Below are 14,392 nucleotides of genomic sequence, written 5' to 3'. Positions count from 1 at the left end.
GGAGGACCCAGCTGTTGAACCCACGTTACCTACCACCACGGGAGGATGAACGCTGGAGGCTCAGAACCAGTACCCTTGCATTCTCATTGGTCATCTCGCGCTGGGCAGCCCCCTGGTAAGCAACCACCGCCTGGGGGCTAACCACTCCTGCTCCAGTTCCCACGGTGACAGTCAAAGATGGCGGAGGTGTGGCCTGCCGCTTCTGCTGCTAGTCCCACAGCCCGCACAGATTCCTCCTGCCCCGAGACTTCCTGGACTCTGCGTTGCCCACAGAGTCTTGGGACAGAGGGTCCCATGAGGGGCTCCACCTGTGGTGCTGGACTTGTGGGGCCTCATCGGGACTGAGGTGCCTTGGAGGTCTAGTTCTCCATGGCCGTCTAGTAGATGATGGGGGAGACGCAGCCAGCCAGGCTGTGTCTTTTTGTTCATCCCATTCTGTTGACTAATAGGAAGTCCTCGATCACATGATGGACACCAGCGGCATCTGATGGATCTTGTTAACTGTAAATGGGGTCTGTCATTTTAACAAAAAATTTGCGCTGCATTATTTTTTCTGATGGAGTGTATGATAAAGTTGCTTTAGTCTGTATAGTATATCTCTCGTTAAAGCAGCAGTCGTGGCAGGATCATTTTGGCCCTATTGTGATGTGGCTTCATGCGTCACAATCAGGGCCAAAATGCGCCATACCACGCCCCGTGTGAACTAGCCCTTAGGTTGCTTGAGGTCTTTGGTGCAACAACTACACCTTGTGCCCTTATACTTAAAGGGCTTTTTTTCTTGGATGATGATATTACTTGGTCATAAATATCATATTAGTGGTTCAACACCATGCATTTCTGCTGATCAGCTGTTTGTTGAGGCCACAGCCTTTTGCCAAGCACTCTTGCCTCTTCACAACATACCACACATAGCTTCATACATTATATTGAAGCTGTGCTTGGTATTGAAACAGCTCATTTCACCTGCCTGAAGATGTCAGGCTCCACTTTCTCTTCTTATATCAGTGATGTCACTTGCTCGCACTGATCTCATCCATAGTGTGGCGGTGAGTAGAAATCTGTGACTATAAATGTCACTCAGCCTCCTCCACTGCCCCTTCATTAGTTTGCAGACCGCGGTGTGCTACTATAGAGGAGGCTCAGTGACATGTGAAGTCACTTTGTTCTCCATTCACTGTCAAGCTTTGAACAGGATTGCCATGTGTAAGTGCCGGAGGCTGACAAAATGGGGGTGGAGCGATCATCCAGAATAAAGGCGCAGAGGTAGGAACTAATGTATGGGGCACTAATGGGCTTTATACTCTCTGGGGTGGGATGGGCACAAATGGGGCATAATACTGTAGGGAGAACTGATGCTGAGATATTACACCGTGTATAGGGGCACTATTGGGCATTATACTGTGTATAGGGGGACAATAACGAACATTACACTGTGTATAGAGGGAATAAGGAGCATTATTGCACACCAACTACCTCGTCTTTTTTTTTTTTTTGTTCTTTTTTTTTTTTTAAGTTGGGACACTGTACAAAAAAGGTTGTCCCTGTGCTATACCATTATGGTGCTGTGCTTCCTATAAAGATGGGATGGGCCACTGAGTCCATCTGAACATAGACCTTTTTGAATATCTTTTTGATGACATTGCTGCGTGTCAGACTTATGACCTATCCTTTGGCAGATTCAATTAGATTTGATCAATGGTTAGAATCGGATGTGTGTAGATGCCATACATAGAACACTAATAGATGCTATGTAGCTGCAGATGAATATGTCTATAAAGCTGACATTATAAGTGGTCACTCCCAGAAACCAATAAAATATTTCTCTACTCCCAATTGATGAATATTATACAGGTACAGGTTCTGTGGTAATTAAGGGGTTATTACGGCCACGACATCCAGGACTCTCCATACTCAGGTATGCAACTCAGAACTTTATAGCTATATAATTGCAACTCTTTTACCTACAAACGTTCGACGTTCTCTACCCACAGGGCTTGGTAATGAGCTAAGCAGGTGACAATGCCAGGTAATTATTTACCATCTCTCTAGCCGCAGTCAGATTTATTACGTGCTTGCATAATGGCCAGGGCTGGCTGTTGACCTTGGCTTAAGCTGGCAGAATCTTTTCAGGGTTTAGAGATTATTGCTTTCACACCTAGTTTCAAAATAATACAATTTCTGTGCAGTTTCTAGAATAAGGAATCCATCTGATAATAAATACAAATATTAATATCAGATTTCAGCAAGGAGCCTGGCATATTTACCAACTCTAGCATGCTGATCATCTTATACATCGCTTGGAGCCGGTACACTTTGTACAAGTTGCCCATTTTAAGAGATCTCCAATTGCTTTTCATGCAAAGAGTGCAATTTGTTTTTGAAACTTCTTTTCAGTCTTTGTGCAACTTGTAGGCAAATCCCATCACCCAAGAGCCATAGATGTGATATGTAGTGAGGATCGCTGCTGCTCAAGTGATGCTAAAATCCCCAAACTAATACACCAGGAGTATATAAACTATGAGCTTCTAAAACAAAATGATCCAGATACAATGACAGAAGACAGCATCAAAATCCCTGAATTTACAGTCATGTACAGACTAAAGCTTCTCCCCGAGTTTTACTTTAGAAAAACATAAATGTGGGGAAGTTGCCTGATCCAGGAAGAAGATTGAAGCTCTTTAGAGAAGCTGCGTCCTCACCATCACAAAATAGCGGCATAAAGTGACATAACAGTAGTTACTGACTCAGAACTGGGTGTTTACAACCCCTCAGTTATGTCCAGAACCGACCATCCACCATAAGAAGCTGCAGCTGCTTTACTCTGTACAGATCACAGGTAAGCAATTGCACTGAACACCCCAGAGACGGACGTGAGTGCGCCTGCTTGCGCAGTTCTGCAACCCGCATGGGATTTACAGAGCTTCTTTTGAAAACATGCTAAGCGGCGGTATCACCACCAGCATGGTATCAGAAGGAAAACTGCCTTGTCAAACCAGACATTGGCACCAGGCTAACAGCGGTCACTGCCTTTCCCACCCGACAATTTACACAACCCAAACCTGACCCCAGGTACCGCATCCTAAGGATGCCCGCAACTAGGAACAAGGTAGGACACCTTTTACCTAGACTACAAGAGTGCTCCTTGAAAGCCGTGGCCATTTTGAAATAAGTCACTAGAGAAGCACATGTCGTCAGATTGATGCTGAACCTGCAGAGCCACATTAACCTCTCATACGATAAGTGGTGAAGGAAGACCAATGGTCCACAGCAAAACCTCCACGCTCACTGGCTCATACATATGACATAATCGGAATAATTTTGATAAACCATTTATTGACAAATCAGCACGACACGTTTCGGGCCTCAAAAGCCCTTGCTTTTAATGGAGGAAGAGATTGAAACAAGATGCTCCTGCACACAGACTGCGATGACCAGTCACCCTCTGAGGGCAAATCCTCCGTACAAGCCATGCCATGTTTTGTTTTTGTTTTGTCATACCATAAATGATCTGTGACACAACTTTTCTTTACTTAACAAGCCAAGAATGCTATCCTTATAAACTATAAAGGATCCAATAAGCATACAAAATATTAATTCTGCTTTCCTGATCATCTATACTTAAAATTGAAGTTCTACATTCATCTCCATTAACCACTGAAAGAATTACCTCATTAGAGCTCCAATCTACTCCTACTACTATGAGGTGTACTGTCCACATAATTGGAAAACTATATTAACCCTACACCTGAGACCCAAACTATTATACAATTTATAATTCTACAACTTGCCCTTCATGCAAAGTCTTACCACTACAATACAGTTATACATAAACTCATAAAGAATACATACATTTCCCCACGGTGGGACTATTAAAGGATTATCTTATCTTATCCTAAAGACTTTTTGGGCTCCCACACCTATTACTGCTAACTATCCCTCCACCTATAGTTTTACAAAGCGTTTTTAATTCCATTAAAGAACTCTATTCTATTCGACGTAACAAGAATGGCCCATAAATTTTCTTCACATATAGATGACATTGGCAACAGAGTTATCCATCTAGAACACCAAATGGATGTATACGCCACAGCCCACAATTCGCTGGTGGATGCCCACAGCAACTTGGAAGACATGTAAGACCACTCCAGACGTGACAACATTAAATTCAGAGGAATTACCAAAGACAGCTTCCAAAATTAAATTGTTCCCTACCTACAAAATCTCATTCTGGCAGTTCTCCCGGAATCCAACACAGCACATTTGAGTATTAAGAGAGCTCATAGACTACCAAGACCCAAAGGCATAGCTGAAAAAGTCCCTAGGGACATACTGGCAAGAATACACTTCTTTCATACAAAGGAAAACTACTAGCAACGCCTCAGAATTCCCCTAAACTGCCTGAAGCAATAAACATGGTATCCTTTTTACAGATCTTCAAGCAAAGAACTTCAGCACTCTGGTAATTACAGAACTTATGTTTTTATTATTTGTATCAATTTTTTCACAGAGTAGTTTAATAAAATCGTGAAAATTTTTGAACTGAATCGCCCTTCATCAGCTATTGATGAGCACAGGTAAAGTCATGTGTGGCATTTCAAATGGAAAAATCCAATACTTTGAAGACATTTGTTTCCCAAAGAGCAAGTGTAATCCTTAGTGGGTACAATATCTGTTGGAGCGGAATACAGGACACACAAGACTTTACCTATGTTCATCAATTGATCGACCTTAAAAGAATGTTTTGAACCTAATAAAAACACCGAGACCAACAGTTTTACTTTATGGAACACACCCAAAGCCTTTATCAGAGGCTGCCACCACAAAATCACATTCAAAGACCCAATATCTCTTTGCTTATGCAATGTTTACATTTAATGGAAACAAATTTTTAATATTGGGTATGAACATACCACTGGATTTGAAAGAAGTTATCCCAAATAAATGGCAGGATCAATCCATACAATACATAGGAATCATTCTGACCCATCAATAAATTAATTGACTCAAATTGGAAACCACTTCTTGCCCAGATCCAGAAAGACACAGACTCATTGAGCAAATATGAACTGTCCTGGTGTGGCAAAATGAACATTTACAAAATGATTGGTCTACCAAAGATTCTGTAGAAATTCAGAACAATTCCAATTCTTCTTCCATTACAAATAATTAACTACAAACTCAACTCTCCTCATATATATTGCAGGGGAAGAAAATTAGAACATGACCCAACATGAAAGCAAGGGAGGTTTTGCAATACCCAACATCAAACAACGTCAACCCAACGTGAAACAGTACCACCATTATCCACTATTATAAACCAACTTAAATCGCAGTGGCAAACTCCAATCAATAATAGATGGATTCATATAGAATAAACAGTTTTAGGCAATCAAAACTTGGGAAATATATTACTAGATAGAGCCAGTGGCGTAACTAGGAATGGCGGGGCTCCAGGACGAACTGACCAACGCCAAAGACCTTGACCGTCTGACCGATCCCCTACCACCTCCCCATTTCTGCGCACACTGTTATGCCCCATAGTGGCCCCTGCACAGAGTATTGTGGCCCCTGCACACAGTATTATGCCCATAGTGGCCCCTACACACAGTATTATGCCCCATATTGGCCTGTACACACACTATTATATCCCATAGTGGCCCCTGCACACACTATTATGCTCCACTCTGGACACCCATGAACAATTATTATACTCTTTTCAGACCCCAGAGTATAATAATCGGAGACCCAGGGGGGATAGAAACATACAAAACACTGTTACTTACCTATCCCCGACTCAGCTGTACTCTCCGCTGCTGTCGGCCATCTTCATTGATGTCTGGGACGTCATGTGATCAGGAGGTCTGCGTCGCAACGCATATGGACGCAGGCCCTGGTCATGTGATATCAGTAGGCCCGAAGGCAAGTAGGCCTGAAGCCTGCCCAGAGAGGAAAGTAACACTGTTTTTTATGTTCCCTCACCTCTCCTGGGCCACCGATCATTATACCCCTGAGTATAATAGTGCTTGTGGGGCCCGCGGTGTCACTTACTGATCCCAGCCCCTACCAGGGATCGGTAAGTAGGGCCCGTTACTGACTGGAGTAACTCCAGCCGGCAACGGCCTATTAAAAATTTTTTTAAAAAACACGCAGCAGGTCCCCTAATGTCCTGGGCCCTGTGGAAGCTGCTACCGCTGCTACTCCAGTAGTTACGCCCCTGGATACATGAAGATTCCTGTTAAACTTGTCCCACTTAGAACAAAACAAGACACTATGAAAAAGACTGAAAAAAATTCCAATAGATATACCGTATATACTCGAGTATAAGCCGACCCGAATATAAGCCGACCCCCCCAATTTTACCACAAAAAACTGGGAAAACTTATTGACTCGAGTATAAGTCTAGGGGGGGAAATGCAGCAGCTACTGGAAAATTTCAAAAATTAAAATGGTCAGAGTTTTTAGGTGCAGTAGATGCTGGGTGCTGGGGAAGGGTGTTTTGGTTTTGTCTGTCCCTTCCCTTCCCTTTTTTTCCCCCACTTGGAATTCAGCCTGGCTGAACATAGGGTATCTGCAGTGCTCCTATTAACCCCTTCCTGATGAAACAGGAGCACTGCAGATCCCCTATATTCAGTAGACCGGGCACTGTCAGACACAGGGATACCTAATGTGTTTGTGTTTCACAGTCATTTTCTACTTTTCTATGTATTCTAGGGAAAGGAGCGATTTAGAACATTTATTTATTTATTTTTTTGCACTATTTTATGGGAGATTATATACATTAATATTGTGGCTGGTCATAGACCCACCCCCCTAAAAAAAAAAAAAAAAAAAAAAAAATTATTTTTTTTTTTGCTGACTCGAGTATAAGCCGAGGGGGGCTTTTTCAGCACAAAAACTGGGCTGAAAAATTCGGCTTATACTCGAGTATATACGGTACTTGAAAAAAGAACAACAAATCTCGCACTGGGAGAAAAGGAAAAATCATTTTACATAAATAATCTATATACTGAAGGCTCTATCTGTTGCTCTTCAGATCTTGTGAAGAACTATAATATTGGGGAAAATGAATTTTATACATTTCTTCAAGTTTGAAGTGGCCTTAGGAAACTCTCAAATCCACTACTATACCTACCAACAACTAAACAACCAACTGAAGTCTTTAAAGGTTACCAGCACCTTCTACTCAGCACTTACACCCCATTAACCTCAAGACTCCCAATCAGATATCTTGAAATGGCATTGTCATTTAAATATAAGTTTTCAAAATGAAACTTGGCTAAAATCTTTAAAAATAATAAATAAAGCAACCTCTTGCATGAATTACTATGAACTCTATACAAGATTCTGTACAGATTGTACTTTACTCCCTATATCTTATCAAAAATATTTCCAACGTTGTCGCCATATTTCTGGAGAAACTGTGGCCATGTTGGCACCCTTAATATGCATCTTCTTGGATTGCCCACTAATAAAACCACTATGGAAATCAGTAAACCCCCTAATAATTACTCTACATATATCGACATTACTCCTGAACTAGGCATACTAGGCATAAGTGTAGATGAAGTTCTTCTATTAAAAGTATACTTTGTCATATTACACCATCAACCTTATCTGCCCTTGCTTGTGCTTGGAAATCAACCCTGGTTCCCTGTCAACTATTGTAGAGAGATTCAACAAGAATTTCCATTATGAATATATAATATCACGTAATCAATACAGACACAGAAAGTTCTACTCTCCCTTTCTAATACTATTCGTACAAGAACCACATATATGAACACCTATGCCTGATTCTAATGTACTCCACTCACTTTTAGTTAATAGCAACACTTTGTTGCACTGTTGGAAGGTTACCTTTAATTGACTCTAAAAAATACCAGACAATATTAGTACTTGATATAACTTAAGATATGGGTTGAACTATTCAATTAAATAAATGCTTCCAAACATTTTTTAAAGCTACTTTTCTATATCTACTGTCTGATGTTTTCATGATTATATCCTATAATGTACCCTATTGTGCATCTGAACACTTATAAGAAATAATAAAAACTTACTGGAATAGAAAAACATGGCCACGTCCAGAAATATCAAATGACTGTATAAATGTTACTAAACTCTGACTACATTTGAGACAATATGACAATGTGGGACTGAACTACATGATATTAAATACCTTCTTAGACATGGCTCAGACGTTAGCACTATGGTCTTATGGTCTTGGAGTTCTAGGTTCAAATCTAACCAAGAACAACATCTGCAAAGATGTCTTCCCATGTTTCTTCCCACACTCCACAAAGACATACTGATAGGGAATTTTGATTGTGAAGCCTGTATGGGACGTCTGTAAAGTGCTGCGGAATATGATGGCGCCTATACAAGTAAAAGAAATAAATAAATGTTTAATTCAACAGAAATACCTCCAGCCCTCTAAGAAGAAGCTGCACCATAGTTCTTTATACTGCCTTGTGCAGTCACGGCTCCACTATTCATATAAGGATCTCCAAACCCCAGATTTCCCCATCATAAAGGTAAACAATGTAATAATGATCAGCAGTCACTTGACATTCAGTTGATTAGCAAAATGTTTTAAGTGACATCATCAAAAACTATATGACGACCTATATTTCCAAGGTAAGCAGCCAAAAGAACCAACCCTTGAATGCGGAACATATCCAAGTTGTTATTTCACTATATACTTTTACTTTCATGTGCACAAATTAATAACCTATAACATCCCCCCCCTCCCCCCCCCCTGAAGACAGCCAGAGATATTCCCGAATCATAACTGGTGGCTCAAGATAAAAGTTTAATGATTCTGAGGCAGATCCTGTAGTATCACTTATAGTCCGGGGGACATTGCTCGGGTTTTTTTATTGCTTAATACTCATCCATAATTATAATGATAGTCTGTCGGGGTTGTATGATCACATAATCATAAAGGAAAATTGACTAGCTCAGCTTTCTGTTATCTAATCTGTAGTTGATAATACATTTCTCCCTGTCACAAGATTCACTGGAATGACATATAATATTACACAGATCTGGGATAGGAGCTGCACTGTAAAGCCTAGGAGGGTGCAGTAGATTTTATATACAGCTAGTATATGACAAGCCATCATGGGTATGTGCTTTTAAGGAGTTATAAAACTTGACATAGATATTTAGCATTGGCAATAACCAGATCCCTGGCGCCCTGTCATAAACCCAATCCTGCTGTCCGATGCCACTCTATGATGGGAACTCCACCTCACTCACCCCTTCCTATGTGAATTGAGTAATCCACTGGAACATAAGGAAAGGGGATTTACAAACCAATGGCCGCTCTTCTTACATTAGGTATAGAAGGCAGAATCAAACAAGATCCAGGCCCTCCTGTGCTAGTCTAAAGTTGGCCTGGAATGAACCAGCATCCCGATCCTATTCTTCCATGTACAGTACAGCTCTGCTAGATCAATAAATCATTTCTCTGTACATAAACAGAATCACCTTAATGCACACAGCATCCAAGCCTCAGTTTACAAGCAAACAAGCGGCTGATAGTTACTAAGTAGTGACCAGTATTTGTGCCCAACAGCCATGTGTGCCTGCAAACAGGACAAGACACAACCAGTACGCAACAATTATATCACCGTGGTCCAACCAGTTTTCTTCATACACAAGATTAAAGGGATTCTACTATTAAAACACTTTTTTTTTCCTTTTAGTTGGCACGTAGGAATAGCCTTAAGAAAGGCTATTCTTCTCCTACCTTTAGATGTCTTCTCCACGCCGCTGTTCCAGAGAAATCCTGGTTATATTATAGTAGTTCTATTCTTGTACATAGAGGGTTATGTCATAGTAGTTATAATCTCACAATATTATGGCAATATTTCTAGTACAGAGGAAGCAGTATTAGAACAGTTATATTCTTGTACACAGAGGAGCAATATTATAGCAATTATTCTTGCACATAGGTGACTATATTATAGAAGCTGAATTATTTTACATAGTGGACTGTATAATAATAGTTATAATCCTGTCCATTGACAGTATGTTGTTGGATGGTGCTGGTTTTTGTTACTCCATTCTAATTTGTCAGGACAATGACTAAGGCAGGAGATAAACCCATTAGCGGTACAAAGCTCTTTCATAATAGGAAAGACTTTAGAAGAATTTAGCTTCGTTTGCTTTCACATTACCTTGTTCCACCTGGTCTACGTGCCAGAAACATTTCCTGGTCTTACCACAGCAGTGTGAATGAACCTCACTGCATCATAGTTATAGTTATAATGCAGTGCGCTTCCACTGTACTGAACTGACAATGCTGTGAATTCAGTACAGAAGTGGTCCAACATAATAACTCGCTATGATGCGGTAAGGTCAACTCATACACCCATGGTCAATTTGGGAAATATGGCTAGCACACAGACTGTGTGAATGCAGCCATACAGAGAATTGATCCGAGATAACTAGGTGATTTCAGATTCCCGACGCATTTCACCTTTAACAAAAGACTTCATCCGGGGACAAAGGTCCCCGGACGAAGCCTTTTGTTAAAGATGTTCTCTGGGCGAAGGTTAAAAGGTGGTCCCCGGACGAAGCCTTTTGTTAAAGGCGAAATGCGCGTCAGGCGTGTGGCATGGTACAGCAGGGTAGGTTTTTCACTCTATTACTTGGTCTTTGGTTTGCATGTATATTTAGGTGGTCAGCTTTGTTGTGGGTGGTATACCCTCTTGCATTTGGTGTCCTGGATATGTTTTACAATTATAAAGGGTCTTGGTGTACTCAGTGTATTAAAACGGTTGCTACTGTCCGTTCAAGATTTTAGCAACGGACACTAGCTGTGTCCGTTACAATTTCCATTCATTTCAATGGGATTTCATCTGTTGTCAGTTTGTGTCCGTTTGTGTCCTTAAGGGTCCGTTAACAACCATGTCCGTTTTTTCAAGCGGACAGAGAAATCACACATGCAGGATTTTTTTGTCCGTTTGAAAAAACGGACAAAAAGTGTCCTTTTTTTATTTAACATTGAGGTCTATGGGCAACGGACATATAACGGACAGTAACTGATGGCCATCAGTTACAGTCCGTTATTTTCTGTCCGTTTATTTTCTGCACATGCTCAGAAAGCATAAACAGCAAAAAGAAAAAACGGACAGTATAAAAAACGGACACTAACTGATGCTAACTGATACTAATGTGTCCGGTTTTTTTAACTGATCCATTAAATGGATCAGTTAAAAAAAACGGACACATTAACATCAGTTATCATCAGTTAGTGTCCGTTAATGTCCGTTATGATAGGTGTCTGTTTTTTTTCTTTTAAACGGACACCTTCATAACGGACACCAACGGTAGTGTGAACGCCCCCTTACTTATCCTCCCTTTTTTGTACCACACCTATGGTTAGTACTTTTTATGTTTTTGGACTTCAAAGTCCTTTCCCCTTTCTTTCTTGAAGTATTTATTTTTGTGATGTATGTTTTTTATTGAATACCAATAAAAAGATTTGTATTTTTATCATTTTGAATATAACTGTAGCAAACCTTCCTCAGTTTTTCACTCTGTTACAGTCTTACAGCATCTTAGCATACCTACACATATATAAAGAAAACTCTCAAACAACAATTCCATGACATTACGTTTTCTTTAGGAGGTAAAATCCATGAATGAGATGAAGGGATGCCATAGTTTGGCAGAGAAGCTCCAGCCAGTGGTGTCTTGCAGCTTTAGAGGCAGGGTGCAGGTAGCTGTAAATTACTCCGGGACACAATGGGGAACGCCATTCCAAGCACTATAAATACTGGAACTCCTACTAGGAAAGTGACTGGTAACCGGGGTCTATACAGGAAATTACTACACGTATATATGCTTACCTGTTTGGACAATGTTACTGTGTTCTTTGAAATATAAACAAGTCTGCCTCTCACCTCTCTATCCAGAAATACCAGTTTTGAAAGTCTTTGGATGTCACAATTAAGCTCTTCCTTCTTGTTTCTTTATTTATCACGCTGATTGAGCTTTCAGTACTCCTAAGGAGTATCCCACATATTTCAATCTGCACTGGCACTAATGCTATTATTAGTCTGCATGGGAATTTCTGCTGTGCATTGTATTCAGTGGCCATAAGCAATAGATTTTTGTTGCACTTTTAGTTTGAGGTAAAAATCAATCCTTTGACTAAGTAAGAGACTGCTGCCGTCTTTCCCTCATGCTTTACACTGATGCTCAGCTCTATCAGGACATCATTATAATTAGAATAGAATTACCAAGATCAGTGACAAAACATAGCTGCACTGTTTGTTGGCGTGTGAAATAGACCAATATGACCACAGGATGTTCTCTCATCCATGCAGATCTGCTTGTTCACATTGGCTACTGTATGTATGGAAAATGAGCCCAAACAGCTGAAAAACAATGGAGAGAGAATTCTTTAAAAAAAATATACAAAAGTTTTCTTAAAAAAGTCAAGTTAGTTTATTTTTCAGGCATTTGTACATATTATGGATTTTACAGCGAGCATTTCACATGGTGGGTTAACATTTTAACTGTCAGTGCCATTTTGGTATTTAAACAGGAGTCCATTCTTTTTTTTTCATAGTCAGATCAACATCTCACTTGGCATACACTCCGCGGTTACAGCCAGAAGAGGTTGAGCACTCAATATCGGGTCACTTTATTTACCTCCCTGAACTTCTCTTTTCAGATTTTTCTTTTAGACTTAAATAAATAATTAATTCCTGCTGAAACGCTTCCTTGGGATCAATGGAAAAAAAACAAAAAAAAACAGAAAAAACAAAAATAATTAAAAAATATATATATCACTGAAATACAATGGTTTTCTCCTCCCCCAACATGTCAACTGCAGTCAGCAGGCATCATAGTCGACACAGTGATTCTCTGAAGCAACTAGTAATCCTTAATTGCATCTTCAGGGATGAGGGTATTAAATGGACGATCCCACAGAGTGCTGGTTATACCAAATCCTAGAAGCAGAAAGGAAATAAAAGAAATAGTGAATGACCAGTATCGTTTGTTTCAAAGTTAGCACAAACAGGGCATCTCTTTAGAAAATGTAACCTCCATAGGCAAGATATATATAAATGTCCATGTCCTCTGGTGTGTGTGTGTTCATTGATACATGCATACACACTAGTTATACTATTTCTTCTATTAGTTAATATTTAGACATTTTATAAATGCAAGTGAAGAAAGAACAAACATATGAAAATTTCACTGCGTACCTGATTTCTGGTGTTCAAAGTGATGGCGGACATGATAAGATTTAAGCCAGGCGAGGTAAGACCCTTTAGAGGGTGAACCATAGTGTAGGTAGTAGTGTGTCATATCATAGGCCACATATCCGAATAGCCCCCCAACAAAGATGGAGAGCCCTACTACTGGGGGAAGAACCAACTGCAATAGGATGTACAGAGGTACGATCACAAACGAAGCTGGAACTGGAGGAAAAACCAGACGTGAGCTGTCAAAGGGAGCCTAAGAGAGAGAGGAATGAGAAAGTTGTCAGGATCTAGTTGGTAATACAGGCCTCATTTTACACCATGTTGCAAAACCTGCTACATCCCTCATATACAGCACCAAAATATACACCATATAGGGGCAGTTCCCCTATTAAACCTTTGTATAACTTTCCATAATAAAACAATTGTATTCTCTGAAATCTCAATTCCCCTGTAATTCGTGCCATTTACGTTCCCCTCTCACCTTATGGTGCTGTCCATGTAGCATAAAATGCAGAGTAATGAGGAAATAGTTACTGGCCGGAGGATTCATGTGAAATATATATCGGTGAATTCCATACTCCATAAGTGACCAGACCATCATTCCAGCGAAGAACAGAGGGAAGAAGAAGAACATTGGGACAGGTATGGAGTATTCTGACAAAACAAAGGCGGCAAAATTTAGCATGTTATCTTTTACTTTAAATTGTGCAGAACACAATCTATATAAACGGCAAAGTTGTTGCCAAATAAATTCAATTAGTTATCTTTCATGGATTCTGGTTTACAGCCTTCATTATTCTTCAGAGCTGAATTTACAACCCTGCAGGTTTCAGAACTGAAGTTTCCCAGAATTTCTTGCTTGTTCAGTGTTAGAGGGGTGCCTTTTTTTACCACAAGCTGAAAAGTCAAGATATGGAGGAAAAACAAACTGCCCCCCTTGAATTATAGGTGACCAGCTAAGATGTTAGAGGAGTACAAATACAGGTATAAATCTCATGTTTCTAATAACAACCAGCAGAATAATGAATGCAGCTCTGAAGTATAATACAGAATGTAGCTCAGTACAGGAAGAATAGTGACTACAGCTCTGGAATATACTACATGAAGTACCTCATGATAAGCATATACAGAGTACATCTATCGTCAGAATGGTGAGTACATCT

The 14,392-nt window shown here is 40.2% G+C and overlaps 1 protein-coding gene across 1 annotated transcript in view; it reads right to left on the bottom strand.

The window, feature by feature from the left end:
* Window positions 1-12,444: 12,444 nt before the first annotated feature.
* The window catches only part of FA2H (fatty acid 2-hydroxylase), a 38,835-nt gene continuing 36,887 nt past the window's right edge, over window positions 12,445-14,392 (bottom strand). Inside the window, exons 5-7 of the mRNA XM_075282079.1 lie at window positions 13,711-13,883; window positions 13,230-13,482; window positions 12,445-12,971 (exon numbers count right to left, since the gene is read on the bottom strand). Coding sequence (XP_075138180.1) covers window positions 12,895-12,971; window positions 13,230-13,482; window positions 13,711-13,883 — 503 coding nt within the window. The 3' untranslated portion in view covers window positions 12,445-12,894. The remainder of the gene's footprint in view (window positions 12,972-13,229; window positions 13,483-13,710; window positions 13,884-14,392) is intronic.

This window comes from Leptodactylus fuscus, chromosome 7, assembly GCF_031893055.1.
Source record: "Leptodactylus fuscus isolate aLepFus1 chromosome 7, aLepFus1.hap2, whole genome shotgun sequence".
Taxonomy (NCBI): domain Eukaryota; kingdom Metazoa; phylum Chordata; class Amphibia; order Anura; family Leptodactylidae; genus Leptodactylus; species Leptodactylus fuscus.
Note: the sequence above shows the minus strand (reverse complement) of the source record. Positions and strands in the feature narration are given on the sequence as shown.